Source organism: Euprymna scolopes, chromosome 21 (assembly GCF_053919585.1).
Source record: "Euprymna scolopes isolate OS-2025 chromosome 21, ASM5391958v1, whole genome shotgun sequence".
Taxonomy (NCBI): domain Eukaryota; kingdom Metazoa; phylum Mollusca; class Cephalopoda; order Sepiida; family Sepiolidae; genus Euprymna; species Euprymna scolopes.
In genome coordinates this window covers 71,298,113-71,311,032 of record NC_136502.1, presented here as the reverse complement: position 1 = coordinate 71,311,032, position 12,920 = coordinate 71,298,113, and the positions used below count along the sequence as shown (strand labels likewise).

Genomic DNA, 12,920 nt, shown 5'->3' with positions numbered 1-12,920 from the left:
TCAATGTCAATTCTTATAATGTTCTCCATAAAACTGTTATAGTAAACTAGACTGAAAAATATTGCAAGATCAGATTGTAAATTTTATTAAAGATTCCATTGGTGTCCATTGTAAATACAACACACACTGATCTCATTTGGTGTCATGACATTAGGTTGAGAATCACTGCGTTAGATGGTTATTAACTTGCTTTTATATGAAAAAGGGATCATTGAATATCTGATGAAGTTATCTCAAAACAATTTCGAATCGTATTTTGCAAGAAATCTTATTTTAAAAAGTTACTAATTTAATAAAGTAGATTTGATTTTCCCTCTCTCTAATCAAATATCATAGGACTATAATCACAGATGCCACACATTGTTCTGATATGGTGTCCTTCATGCTAATGCCTTATGTATATTTCAGGAAATTATCAGTTAGTTTCATTCAACTTTCTGATTTCCCACATTATTTCTGATCAAGCTGATTCTCTCTCCCAAAAAATCACATGTGAGGAGATAGATTTTGCTCTGTCAAAAAATATTTACTAGCACTCTCTTATCGTTTACCAGGAAAGACCATCAATATTTCAGTTTTGCATTCCATCATATTATCTTTCACACATTACGCTATACAAACAGCTTCTTTATGCTCCTATTCTTATTGCCTGGACAGTTTGATTGGCTGCTAATGTGAAGTTATATGTTCCACCTTTCCTCTAAATATGTATTTAAATCTTTTTCAATTTTCCTTCTCATTGCAGATTTTTCTTGATGGAAACTAAATACAGATTAGAAATTTGGAAGCTGTTTCAACTGAAATCGTGTCATACTGTTCCAACTGGCATGAATGAACAGTTGCATGAAAATGCTAATAAGTTTTAAAATTCTTCAGTTGCAAATCAGCAAAACTAAAGGAAAATAAAAAAAGCAAGAATGTATATTCTTAGGATGTGTCCAGTGAATCTATCACATTTAACAACAAAAATGATATTTCAAAGCATAAGAAGCTGATCAATGCTGCTGAGAAATAGAATGTTTTTATGTAATTTGTATGTTTCACGCTGAAAATAATATTCCATACAAGCAATGGCTTTGCTATTCTGCATTGTAGTTATAATAACTTGTGCTACTCTCTGAAGATATCAGCTTCCTGATTTAAATGTACCAAATGTTATTGTTTTTTCCTTTTCTTTTGCAAAACCCTATCATGTCTTGCAAAAACAAAATTTTTCCTCTACAAAACAACCAAACAAAATTCCATGAATAAATATTTAAACATAAAGAAGTTGAAGAATGAAAACTTTTATCAAAATGACCAGATTTGGCATTAAAAACTTGAAAAGTAAAACAAGCAACCAAATTATGGATAAATATTTAAAGATATTTATATCTTGAAATATTTAAAAACTTTTACCAAAATAACTGGGTTTGGCATTAAATAACCAAAAAAGGGTTGATATGCCATAAAACAAAACAACTGAACATAATTATAAAAGGCTCTAACATCTGACTTTATAGATGAATTAATAGACAACAGCAGACATTATCGAAGTTTACATAGAAATACCTTTTATTTGGGCTAATAAAGAATTAAAAACAAATAAAAATCAATCTTTACAAAAGGCACCATTTATCATCTAGTTTGTGAAATTCAACAAAATATGTCTTTGAAGATTTACTATGTCATTGCTGAGTTGTCTAAGCTAAAAACATCTTGCGCAGACAGTGTCTTAAATCCAACTGCTGAGGCGAGTTTACTGAATTGTGTGGGTGCTGTAAGAAGTAGCCCAACAACTTTCTATGTTTCTTCACCAAAACCTCTGATTGGATGATGGGCCACTCAGTGGTACATGCTATTTTACAGCAAAATACAACGAACGAACTAACAAACAAAGCAGTTCATAGAAATGCATGGTCACATCTTAAAATAAAATGAGCATGGCAAAGAATTTTTGCATAAAATAATTTTAATAAAATATTTTCTATCTAAGATTCAATAATTTCTAAAAATTTTAAATATGGCAACCAAGAAAGAAACAAAATCTGAAGGCTATCTTTTCAATTGCTAATCCACTGAGATAGTGCCATTGGACCATTCCCCTTTTGATTCTTATCTTATGTAGAGCATTTAGCAAGGAGAGGTAAATTACTATTTTTTGAATTTTTGGTATGACTCAATCAAGAATTGAAACTCAGTTTATTAACAAACCTGCTCACCATTATACCAAATGATGGTGAGGAATTGTTTGGTGAAATATTTTAAATATTTTCTACCTTTATTTAATATTTTCCATTTTAAGTGTAGAATTTTAAATTCTTTGGTATAACACAGACAAGAAATGAAACACAAATCATTAGCAAATCCACAAACATTATAATTTTTGTCTGTTTATAAAAAACAAAAGAATGGTGATGAATTGTGTAAAATATTTTTGATATTTTTTTACATTTAATATTTCCAATAATAATAGTTCAAGCATTAGAATTTTGAACATGGCAGCCAAAACAGAAACGAAATTGCAACAAAACAGTTTAAGATCATCAAAATATTCTAGAGATAGTTCATCAACTGTAGAACTTCTAAAGAAAGGAAAGCGCTTTTCTTGTGAAAAGTGTAAATGCCATTTTTCAGATAAACCAAACTTGGAATATCACATGACACTCCATGCCAGCGATAAACCGTTTCACTGTGAAATTTGCTGGTCGTTATTTTCAAAGCGATCGAATCTCAAAATGCATCGACGTGCACACAACATCAAGAAAACGTATGCATGTGACGTTTGCGATTCGAAATTGTCGACAAGTTCACATCTCAAGCGACATATGCGCATCCATACAGGTGAAAAGCCATTCCGATGTGAAATGTGCACGTCAAAGTTTTCGCAAAGTTCGCATTATAAATCGCATCTACGGAAACACAATGACGACAAGCCGTTCTGTTGTGAAATGTGCGATTCCAAGTTTTCACGGAAGTCTGACCTGAAAAGCCACATTCGGACTCATACTGGAGAAAAACCTTTCAGCTGCGATGATTGCGAGTTGAAATTCTCGACGAAATCACGTTTGAAACGACATAAACGTAAACACAGTGGCGAGCGGCCATTCCACTGTGAGATTTGTGCAGCAAATTATTCAGAAAATTCTCATCTTAAACGACACATGCAGACACACACGGGTAAAAGGCCATTCCGTTGCGAGATTTGTCAGGCAGAATTCTCGCAGAAGGCATATCTTAAAAGTCACACGCGAATCCATACGCACGATAAACCGCATTTGTGTGAGATTTGCGGCTGCAAGTTTTCATTAAGTAAATACCTCAAGAGTCACATGCGAAGTCACACGGGTGAAAAACCATTCCGTTGTGAGATTTGCGATGCAAGATTCTCGAATAATTCAAATCTCAAAGTTCACATGAGAACACACACAGGTGAGAAACCGTTCCGCTGCGAGATTTGTGAGTCAAAATTTTCAAGCAGTTCAAATCTCGAAAGACACACAAGAATACATACAGGAGCAAAACCATTCCATTGTGAGATTTGTGGATCAGAATTCTCACAGAGTTCAAGTCTTAAAAAGCATGCAAACACACATTCGAGAAAAAACATTCTTTGTGAGATTGTGGCTCAGAATTTTCAGAAAATTATTATGTGAGTTTTAAAAATGAAATGATTTTTTTTCAAACAAATTTCCTAGAACAAGTACTTTTTCAAAAATATTTTATTGAAAAAATAGGTTTTCAAACAGATTTTCTAGAAAAAAATATGTTTATAAACAGATTTTCTAGAAGAAATACATTTCTCTTGATAAATATTATACATTAAAATTTTCTATAATTTAAGATAACCATATAATATTGCATACATTCATTTTTTTTATCAAATTAGCAGAAAATCATTAACTAAACGGGAATCTTTACTTATATATTTAAGATTATTTTCTCTGAGTTCAAGTTTAAATGCATACAAACACTCAAGAAAGAACAATCTTTATAAAATTGTGGCTCAGAATTTTCAGAAAATGTGAATCTGAAAAATAAAACAGATTTTTTAGTCATAGCTTGCTTGTGATAAGTATATTTTCATACTACTTCTACTACTAGACTACTCATATAGTGAACACATTTAAAATAAATAGTGAAAATTATTTTACAAATATATATATATATATATATATATATATATATATATGAAATAGTAAAATCATATATATATATTACTATGTATATCCATCTGAAATGTTATGAGGAGATATAATATTTTATGTATTAATTTTCAATATTTACTTTAACAAGGTTTTAAGTTGTCCAGAATTTTCAGAAAATGATTATGTGAGTTTAGAAAATAAAACGATTTTCTTAGCTATAAAACTTGTTTTTCTTGCTAAATTTTATAAATTAAAATTTTCTATAATTTAAGATAACCATATAATACATTCATTTTTTTACCAAATTATATATTGGCAGAAAATTATTAAATTTCTTATATTTTTAAAATTATTTTCTTGACTCTACAAGCAATTTTTTAGTAGCTTCCAAACTAACATATAAAGTTAAATCAAATAAAAACTAAAATCAACAAACCAATGATGAATTTATTAAATTGCATCTTCTTCATGGAAATAATTAAATAGATACTAAACAAATAAATAATATACTCCAAATAAACAATAGCAACAAACTAAAATACTATTCATAAATAAATAAATAATGAAAAAGTTACTCCCCATTACAACAATAAATTCAGTATTCTAAAAAAAAATGACAACAACAAAATACCTCTTGATGATGATTGCAGAAATTAAAATGGTTTAAGATGGATTATACAACAACTTTGGATTTTTACTACACCAGCTAACCCTGATACTCAGAAAATTTCTCTCAAATTTGAGAAAAAAAGAAGACTTAATAGTTTTTAATAAAACTTATCTGATATATACGAGGTGTCTTCAATACGTTTCCAAACTGTTTTGTATCATTAGACTCTTGAAAATTCACTATGTTATTACTATGCATCTTATAAGATGACTGACCAATTTTCACGATTTCCAGTTCAAATAAACAGCTACAGCAGGAATTGGAATACACCCTACTAAAGTCTGATTGTCACAGCTGATGAATTTCAAAAATGCAATCTGGGCATGAGGACACTTTAGAAGAATGATATGCAATAAAATTCTTTCTTAAACTTGGAAAAATGCCACAGAAATGTATGGAATGCTTCAGGCTGCATCTTGCATGAATCAAGCATCAGTTTGTGAATGGTATAAGAGATTCAAGAAAGGCAGGGAGTTTTTAAGGGATGATGAGAGATGTAGGAGGAACAAGTAAGTCAGAACCCCAAAGTTGATTGGCCAAATAAAAAATTTCATGGATAAGGACCATCGTGTGTCTATAGAGAATAAGTACACAGTTTGATGTCAGTGTGGAAACTGTAGATACAATTATTTGTGAGGAACTGAAGTTGCAGAAAATTTGTGCAAAGTTTGTCTTAAACATGCTCCATCCTTGTTACAGACTATTTGACCAAGATGGACATCAAAACAGTTCCTCGCCCTCCCTATACTCCAGACCTTTCTCCCTGTGACTTTTGGTTATTCTCTAATCTCAAGAAAAACCTAACAGGCGGTCGTTATGAAACAATTGGGGAGATTAAAAAGGCTGTGATGAGGGTCATTGACACACTCACACATAAGGACTTCTATAGGGCCTTCTAGAAGTTGTTGGAACGGTACAACAAGTGCATTGCAATCGGAGGAGATTATTTTGAAGGGACTAGGGTTTCATATTTGTACTATTTATAAAAGTGCCCGTACGAAAAAAATACTTATGGAAACTTATTCAGGGCACCTCATATATATAAGTTTTAGTATGAAAATATACTTATAGCAAGATAGCTACATAAGAAAGGTTTTAGGAATGAAACCCAAACATTTTTGTTTAGCTTACTTGTCATAAGTATATTTTCATACTACTATTACTAAGCTCTACTAATATACTGAACGCTGTTAAAGTAAATACAAAGAATTATATTTTATATGAAATAATATATATATATATATATATATTATTTCATGTAAATACATAAAATGTTATAAGGAAATATATTTTATGTATGGATTTGTTGTATTTATTTCAAAATTGCTTAATGCATAATTAAAACTAAGTAATAAGTAGGGCTAGGACAACAGCATATTTTCATTGTTTTGACTGTCGAGTATATATCAGTTGATATCTTGTATGCTTTTATATTGAGTGATATGGTTCTCGGTTGATTAACTGTGTCGGATATATACTCAAGAGTCAAAACAATGAAAAGAATATGCTGTTGTCACAGCCCACAGCCTTAGTTATAACACTATATATAGCAATTAAGCTACACAGAGTTTTCCGCATTTCATACCCATAAGGAACCATCAGGCTAAAATGATGAAATGTAACCCTTTTGTTAATGGTTACTTCAGAATTTGAAAACAAATTGTGTTCATTATGATTTGAATTGGAACTCTTCATTATCTAATATATAAAAGGCTATATGTCTGTCTGTCTGTCTTCATATTTTCAAACTGTATCTCCTCCGAAACTAAAAGTCTCAGAGCGGCACTAGGGGCTTCAAATGATTGAATTTTTTACAGACCGTTCTTTTATAGGTCTTTAGCTGGTTAAAATAGTTTTTAAGAGGTCAGAAATGGGTAAAAATTGAAAAAAATTGTTATACATTTTGTACATTCATCTTAGTTTATTTTTAATTTTTAATCAGTTTATATGTGTGTCACGTCGGTACAGTGGTAACGTCACCAGCTTTGAATGCTACAGATTTGCTTTCGGTTTTTATTCCAGCTGATGGCACACAGATACTTCTTTTTTTTACTTTTGAAATCACGACTATGATAATATATACGAAATCTGGACAAATTAAAATATCACATTTAAGCGTATTTTACACCTGAGCAAAGCCGGCGCCAACCCCACTAGTATATATATATTCTCATACAGTAGAAACCGAGGATATGGTGGGCCTAGGATATGTTTTTTTCAGGTTACAATGTGGAATGCAATGTTTTTCCGAACCCTAGTTATGGTATTTGCCCCACCTTACAGTGTTATTTATAATTTTATTTGATTATATACATGTGTATTATATACTGTATTTTATTACTAATTTTTAATGCTGTATCCCAAGGTTCTACTATATATATATATATATATATATATATATATATATATATATATATATGTGTGTGTGTGTATATGTGTGTGTGTGTGCGTGTGTGTGTATTAGATGCCTTTAAAGTACATTGTTTCATTTACATATTCTGTGATGTTGATACAATTCTGAATTTTAAGTCATTGTTTTATTTTTACTCAACTATGTTTTTTAAGACTTCTTAAAGTTCTGTAAATGTTAATGCTAATAAATGTTTAAATTTTATTTTTTTGATTTTTTAAGAAATTTTTCTTCATCGAAACATCAACCTCATTGGCAAATGATTAAACAAATTACAGAAATTCCTTTTGTGATGGAATATTGTTGGTATGAAAGCTAATTTGCAATTCTATTTTAATGTTGTACATTAATATACTTTCTTCCATCTGCACAATGTGTATTATGCACTGATTGCTATGAGGGTCTATATGCACTAAGAATGCAGCCACATCTTGTGTGCATGTTATTGGGCAACATTGAAACTAGTTCATACATAAAATAGGTGTTTCAAGCTTTTTCTTTATAAAAATCGTTCCAGACAAGGCATGAAGCCACTTGATGTAAGGAGCTTAAAAAATACTACTTCAGGATAAAAAATTAGTCAATGTTAAATGTTATATGAATAGATTCTGATGCAGGAAAAAGCAATTCTTCCCCCTTTATCAGAAACATTGTTCATGGAATGTGAGAACTAAAAGACAAAATAAGGTAAAAAAAGAATTACGATGATGCCAAAAGGAAAACCAACATGCACTTTCTACTCTACTTTCAATGACATGGATATGCAAAATCTCACCATAGTCAATTATAGCCAACTATGGCTTCGTATATAAACAGGCACTACTGAGTTTTCTGCATCTAGTCATTGCACTTGCTCACTGAATACTCAGAGTTGTTTGTAGTGCTACTAATGTTCCTGTTACTTTGATATTTTGTTGCTCTTTTAATATACATGCTTGTTTTTATCAAACTAAGCACATACCCATTATATCTGGAATCAATACAAAAGAATTTTGTGCCCTCAGCAAACCCTTAGATGTATGCCCTCTTTGAAAGTTTTGATGCAAGTGTAATAACTCATGACTACGTAGTTTCTGTTGTGGTCATATGGGATTGTAATAATTGAAACTAGAATTTTTTCTTCTCTTAATTAAGCCCAGATTCCAGTGTATATGTGTTCGGAGATGATCGTTAGAATATCCACAGTAGAATAGGCTTGCTTAAATTCATACTGTTAGAAAAAAAATTGCATTAATGAAGTGGTGGATTATCACTAGATTGATTAATGATTCAAAGATTTTGGCAAAGAGTGAGAGGATGATATTTTTACAGGTCAGATTCAGAGTTCTTGAAAACTGGTACAACAGGCAATTTTCCACCTATCAAGAAAGCAAGATTCGACAAGGTATTTATTTAGAGGTTGGAGAAACCAGAGGCCAACTAAGCAGAGCATTTCTTCATTAATATAGCAGGAATAAGATTAGGCCTACATATTTTGGTTGTATCAAGGTGAGAAGGATGACAACCAGATCGCTGAGTTTCCAACTTTTGAAACATCACTGACAGCATCATTTTCATCTTGTAGCTTTATTTACTCATCCATACCAATTGATACTATCACTTATTTACCATGACATTCAAACATGCTATCCAACATTTCTCAAATCATATTTTTTATCAAAGCCTACTCTGAATTTATATCTTCCAATCCTTGATTTTTGAAGACTTGAGGAAAACTGATAAAGCTAATTGCTAGGAGCAATTAGTAGTGGCGCCATACTATTTTGTCTATTCTCGGGCGAACGTTGTCCACGAAATGTTATGCAGGCGGTTAATAGTTTCCAGGAATATTTACATTTTCACAGTAATGGATGCTAAATCAAACACTAATAAAAGAATAACTTTATTTTTTTATATAAACCTAACACCCTCTCTTGTCCGAGGGCCGGGCCGCATCCATCGCTATCCTGGTTCACGGGAGCATACTTGTGATGTACTTCTGGCCATGTTCGTCGCTCCCAGCTCACAGGACCATAGATGCAACCCAGCAGGGCTACATTCTTACTTGTCTAGTGGTGGACCCCTCAAGGGTGACCAGACTCTCACTGGTCACTGGAAAATATCTTTCTGCTGCTCAGGGCACGCAAAATGTGCATGACCCTAAGTCCGTGTGGCAACATTGTCGATTTCGGTCGTCACTCTGGCTTCGTGCTGGATCCAGTCTATCTCTTTCATCATCTGGCGTCAGAGCGTACCTGAAATAAACTGCATCTTCATTCAGGCCGGCAATCGAGAAAGAAAAAAAAAACTCTGGTTCATTTTTGTAAAAACCAACAAAATAATTATTCATAAATCGTTCTACACTTGTTTAAAAGTCGAGTTCTTTGATCCGAGCTTCATGATGCAGGTTGTATAACTTAAGTTCCTCTAATTAATTTCCCAGCTAAGAACAAGAGCCTTTCAACTTAGCTCCTATGAGGGTTTCGCCCCCCTTGCCCCAGGCGGGGTGAGAGCGATGTGGATGCCTTGATGCCAGCCAGTAAAAAAAGGACCCTAACTCTAAAAAGCCAATTGTTTTTATAAAACTGGCCTCTTTTCCCCTCTCTCATATTGGAGATTACTTTTCCTTTTTTTTTTTCTCTGAACCTCTTTTTTTTCTCTATCCCATTATCTTATTCTTTTTCTTCTCTCGTGAACTCCTTTCTCTATCCCCTTATTTTATTCTTCTCATTTTCTATTTTCTTGTGACCTTCTTCTTCCTCTTTCATGACCATATCTCTCCCTAGGTTCAATTTATTTATTTATCTGTCCAACTAACTTATCACTGGCTTGATGGTCTGGTAGTTAAATACAACAGGTGGACCCAAATGACAACATCTCCCAGACACCAAAGCAGACCTTTTGAACCCAAGTCATTGTACCTGTCTCACTCAATTAGTAGTTAAAATTCATTTTTACCAAATCCAACTAGAAAAACCATGAATGTTCCACGAATACTGTTATCAGATTTTATATTTGCTTTTCATTGAAAAAGATACGATTTCTTCTCTGGTGGACAGAAATCTCATAAACATCTGTTTTTCCTTGACCACGTGTCAGCATGCCCCACCCCCCCACTGACCATACCTTATCCTCTCCCATCTTCATCTAGCTGTATAGGATATCTGGCACTGCCTGGGATCCCGTTACATTTAGATTAATTAGAAGAAGATAAAATTAATTCTTTAAACAGAACAGTTTTCCACCACTTTTATGTCTTGTTATGAAAATTAAAATCAACGACACTAAACCTTATGTCTATAATTCTTATTTCAATTTTGATCTAAATCCATTACATGATTTTGATACTAGGAAATATTTAAAATTTAAGGCTCAAGGAGTATTAAGAAGAAATTTCGAGAATCTTATTTAATTAGTGTCTAATGACTATGGATCCAATTTAATGCAAATCTGAAATATTTAAATTTGAAAAGGTTGTGCTCATATTAAGCCTCCTAAAACCATCTAAAACAATCCAAGAAAACTGAAGATTTAGAGAATATTTATTAATTGATGTCTAATACTTATTATTAAAATGTCACAACAAATGAAGGTATTTGAATTTTCATGAAGGCATTCCGTCTTGTTTTTACCTTATTTGCATAAAGCTAGACTAAATAAAATATTATGACCTTTACGTCTAGCAGTTATGTTCCAAAATTCATAATGATCAGTTAATTATTTTAAATGTGAATCCTGTGCTACATAGAAATATACATACATATATGCACATACCTAACTTTATAAAAAATAGAAATTAATTAAATACACAGTGAAAGTTGATTATTTCTACTAAATTTTAGATTTGTTCACCCATAGTTTGTCGATAAGCTTCTTGCTGATATGCAAACAGACATGATCCATTTTATTAATATATCATTTATTTTACTATTTTCGGATTCAGCAAGGAAAATGTACTATTTTGCATTTTGGTAAAATAGACTGAGATCTTGATACTCTGTGAACGGGTATTTTGTGTTTAGAAAGAATTTAATACGATTAACATCCTCTCCGATGGAATCTATTGCACAGCAAAAGATCAACCAATTTTTACAAGACTCTGGATGCCATCTGGAAGACCTGTGTGACAAAGATAGTTGGATGGAACGAGTCGGGAGAATCACAGAAGAATTCTCAAACTCCTTTATTCTCTATCTATCATACACGTCTATTGACCTTAGTTTTTTCAAAACTAAGGTCAATAGACGTGTATGATTGATCTTTTCTTCTGAGTAGCTCCTCACAGCAAAAATGATTTTTTTTTAACTACTTCATTTAATGTAACAAAGTTTTATAACAAAAAAAAACAATCAAAACATTTAGTAATTGTAAGAAAAAATGATTTTTTTTAACTACTTCATTTAATGTAATAAAGTTTTATAACGTTAATAACAAGAAAAAAATGTAAAATGCAACAATATTGTAAGTTTTTTAAACAAATCATTCGAGTAATTGTAAGAAAAAATGATTTTTTTCAACTACATTAGCAAAATAGAGTTACCTCACTGAGAACAATTAGTTAAGCTTGTGAATTGCCATTTAAGGTGATTGTCTAGAATTCCCGCATATTAAAAAACATGAATAAAAAAATCGGTATGATGTATGTACCTGTGACAGAAAGAAAAAAAAATCGGTATGATGTATGTACCTGTGACAGAAAGAAAAAAAAAATCGGTATGATGTATGCACCTGTGACAGAAAGAAAAAAAATCGGTATGATGTATGTACCTGTGACAGAAAGAAAAAAAAATCGGTATGATGTATGCACCTGTGACAGAAAGAAAAAAAAATCGGTATGATGTATGTACCTGTGACAGAAAGAAAAAAAAATCGGTATGATGTATGCACCTGTGACAGAAAGAAAAAAAAAATCGGTATGATGTATGCACCTGTGACAGAAAGAAAAAAAAAATCGGTATGATGTATGCACCTGTGACAGAAAGAAAAAAAAATCGGTATGATGTATGTACCTGTGACAGAAAGAAAATAATGTATACTAAAAAATCATGCAAATTGGTCGTGTAGTTTTATTTTTAAATAAGAACATAAAATTTTATGGCGAAATTAAGACGCTAACTTAAAAACAATTTGAAGGAAGATTGGAGATAACTCCCAGAGAAATTTCGAAAAGCTATTTATAATATGAATGGGAGGATTGGAAAAACTCAAATTCACTTAAAAATTATTTCCTTTATAAAAATAAAACTACTTGATCACTTTATGTGATTTGTAGCAGAAACAAATAGAACTCTTTTTCTTGTGCATCAGTGCCTCTCCTGACTGTGCAATATGGCATAGCGCAGGGACCTTCCTTATCCTCTAAGGATCTCTAACTGCTTCCATTCCGGACGAGAAAAACTCCTTCTCTTTTCCAGCCAGATGCCAAAGAGAGCGGACCTGTTTCCTCCCTCTCCCTCTCTGCCTACACCGGTATCGACGATGCCCACTTGGGAATAACTACCGGGCAAAAGCAGACAAGTTTTATCCGAGTTACATCTTTTTGGCATCTTACCCTCGCTTCAATAAACCTTTTCCTTGTTAAGTTTTACAAAGTTGTTTGTTCGTTGAATTATCTATTTTATTAGGGAGTGCCCGAAAAGCACTAACTCAACTCTCTAAAATGGTGACCCGACATGTATACAAGTTTACTGAATGGCGAGCCTGACTTCTTCCCCGTTTAAGCAAGGAAAAGGTG

The 12,920-nt window shown here is 32.2% G+C and overlaps 1 protein-coding gene and 1 long non-coding RNA gene across 2 annotated transcripts in view; both read left to right on the top strand.

Annotated features, from left to right (window-relative positions):
• Window positions 1–1,244, top strand: part of LOC145242469 (uncharacterized) — a 28,094-nt gene extending 26,850 nt beyond the window's left edge. Inside the window, exon 2 of the long non-coding RNA XR_013862742.1 lies at window positions 746–1,244. This is a non-coding gene — a long non-coding RNA (uncharacterized LOC145242469). The remainder of the gene's footprint in view (window positions 1–745) is intronic.
• A 1,086-nt stretch (window positions 1,245–2,330) lies between these two features.
• Window positions 2,331–3,822, top strand: LOC145242468 (uncharacterized). Its single transcript, XM_080105527.1, has one exon. It carries the CDS (start codon window positions 2,478–2,480, stop codon window positions 3,633–3,635), a length of 1,158 nt encoding a protein of 385 aa, XP_079961653.1. The 5' UTR covers window positions 2,331–2,477; the 3' UTR covers window positions 3,636–3,822.
• The last annotated feature ends 9,098 nt before the right edge of the window (window positions 3,823–12,920 follow it).

Coding starts and splice junctions, on each gene's coding strand:
- LOC145242468 (XM_080105527.1), top strand. CDS start 2,478: ATGGCAGCCAAAACAGAAACGAAATTGCAACAAAACAGTTTAAGATCA.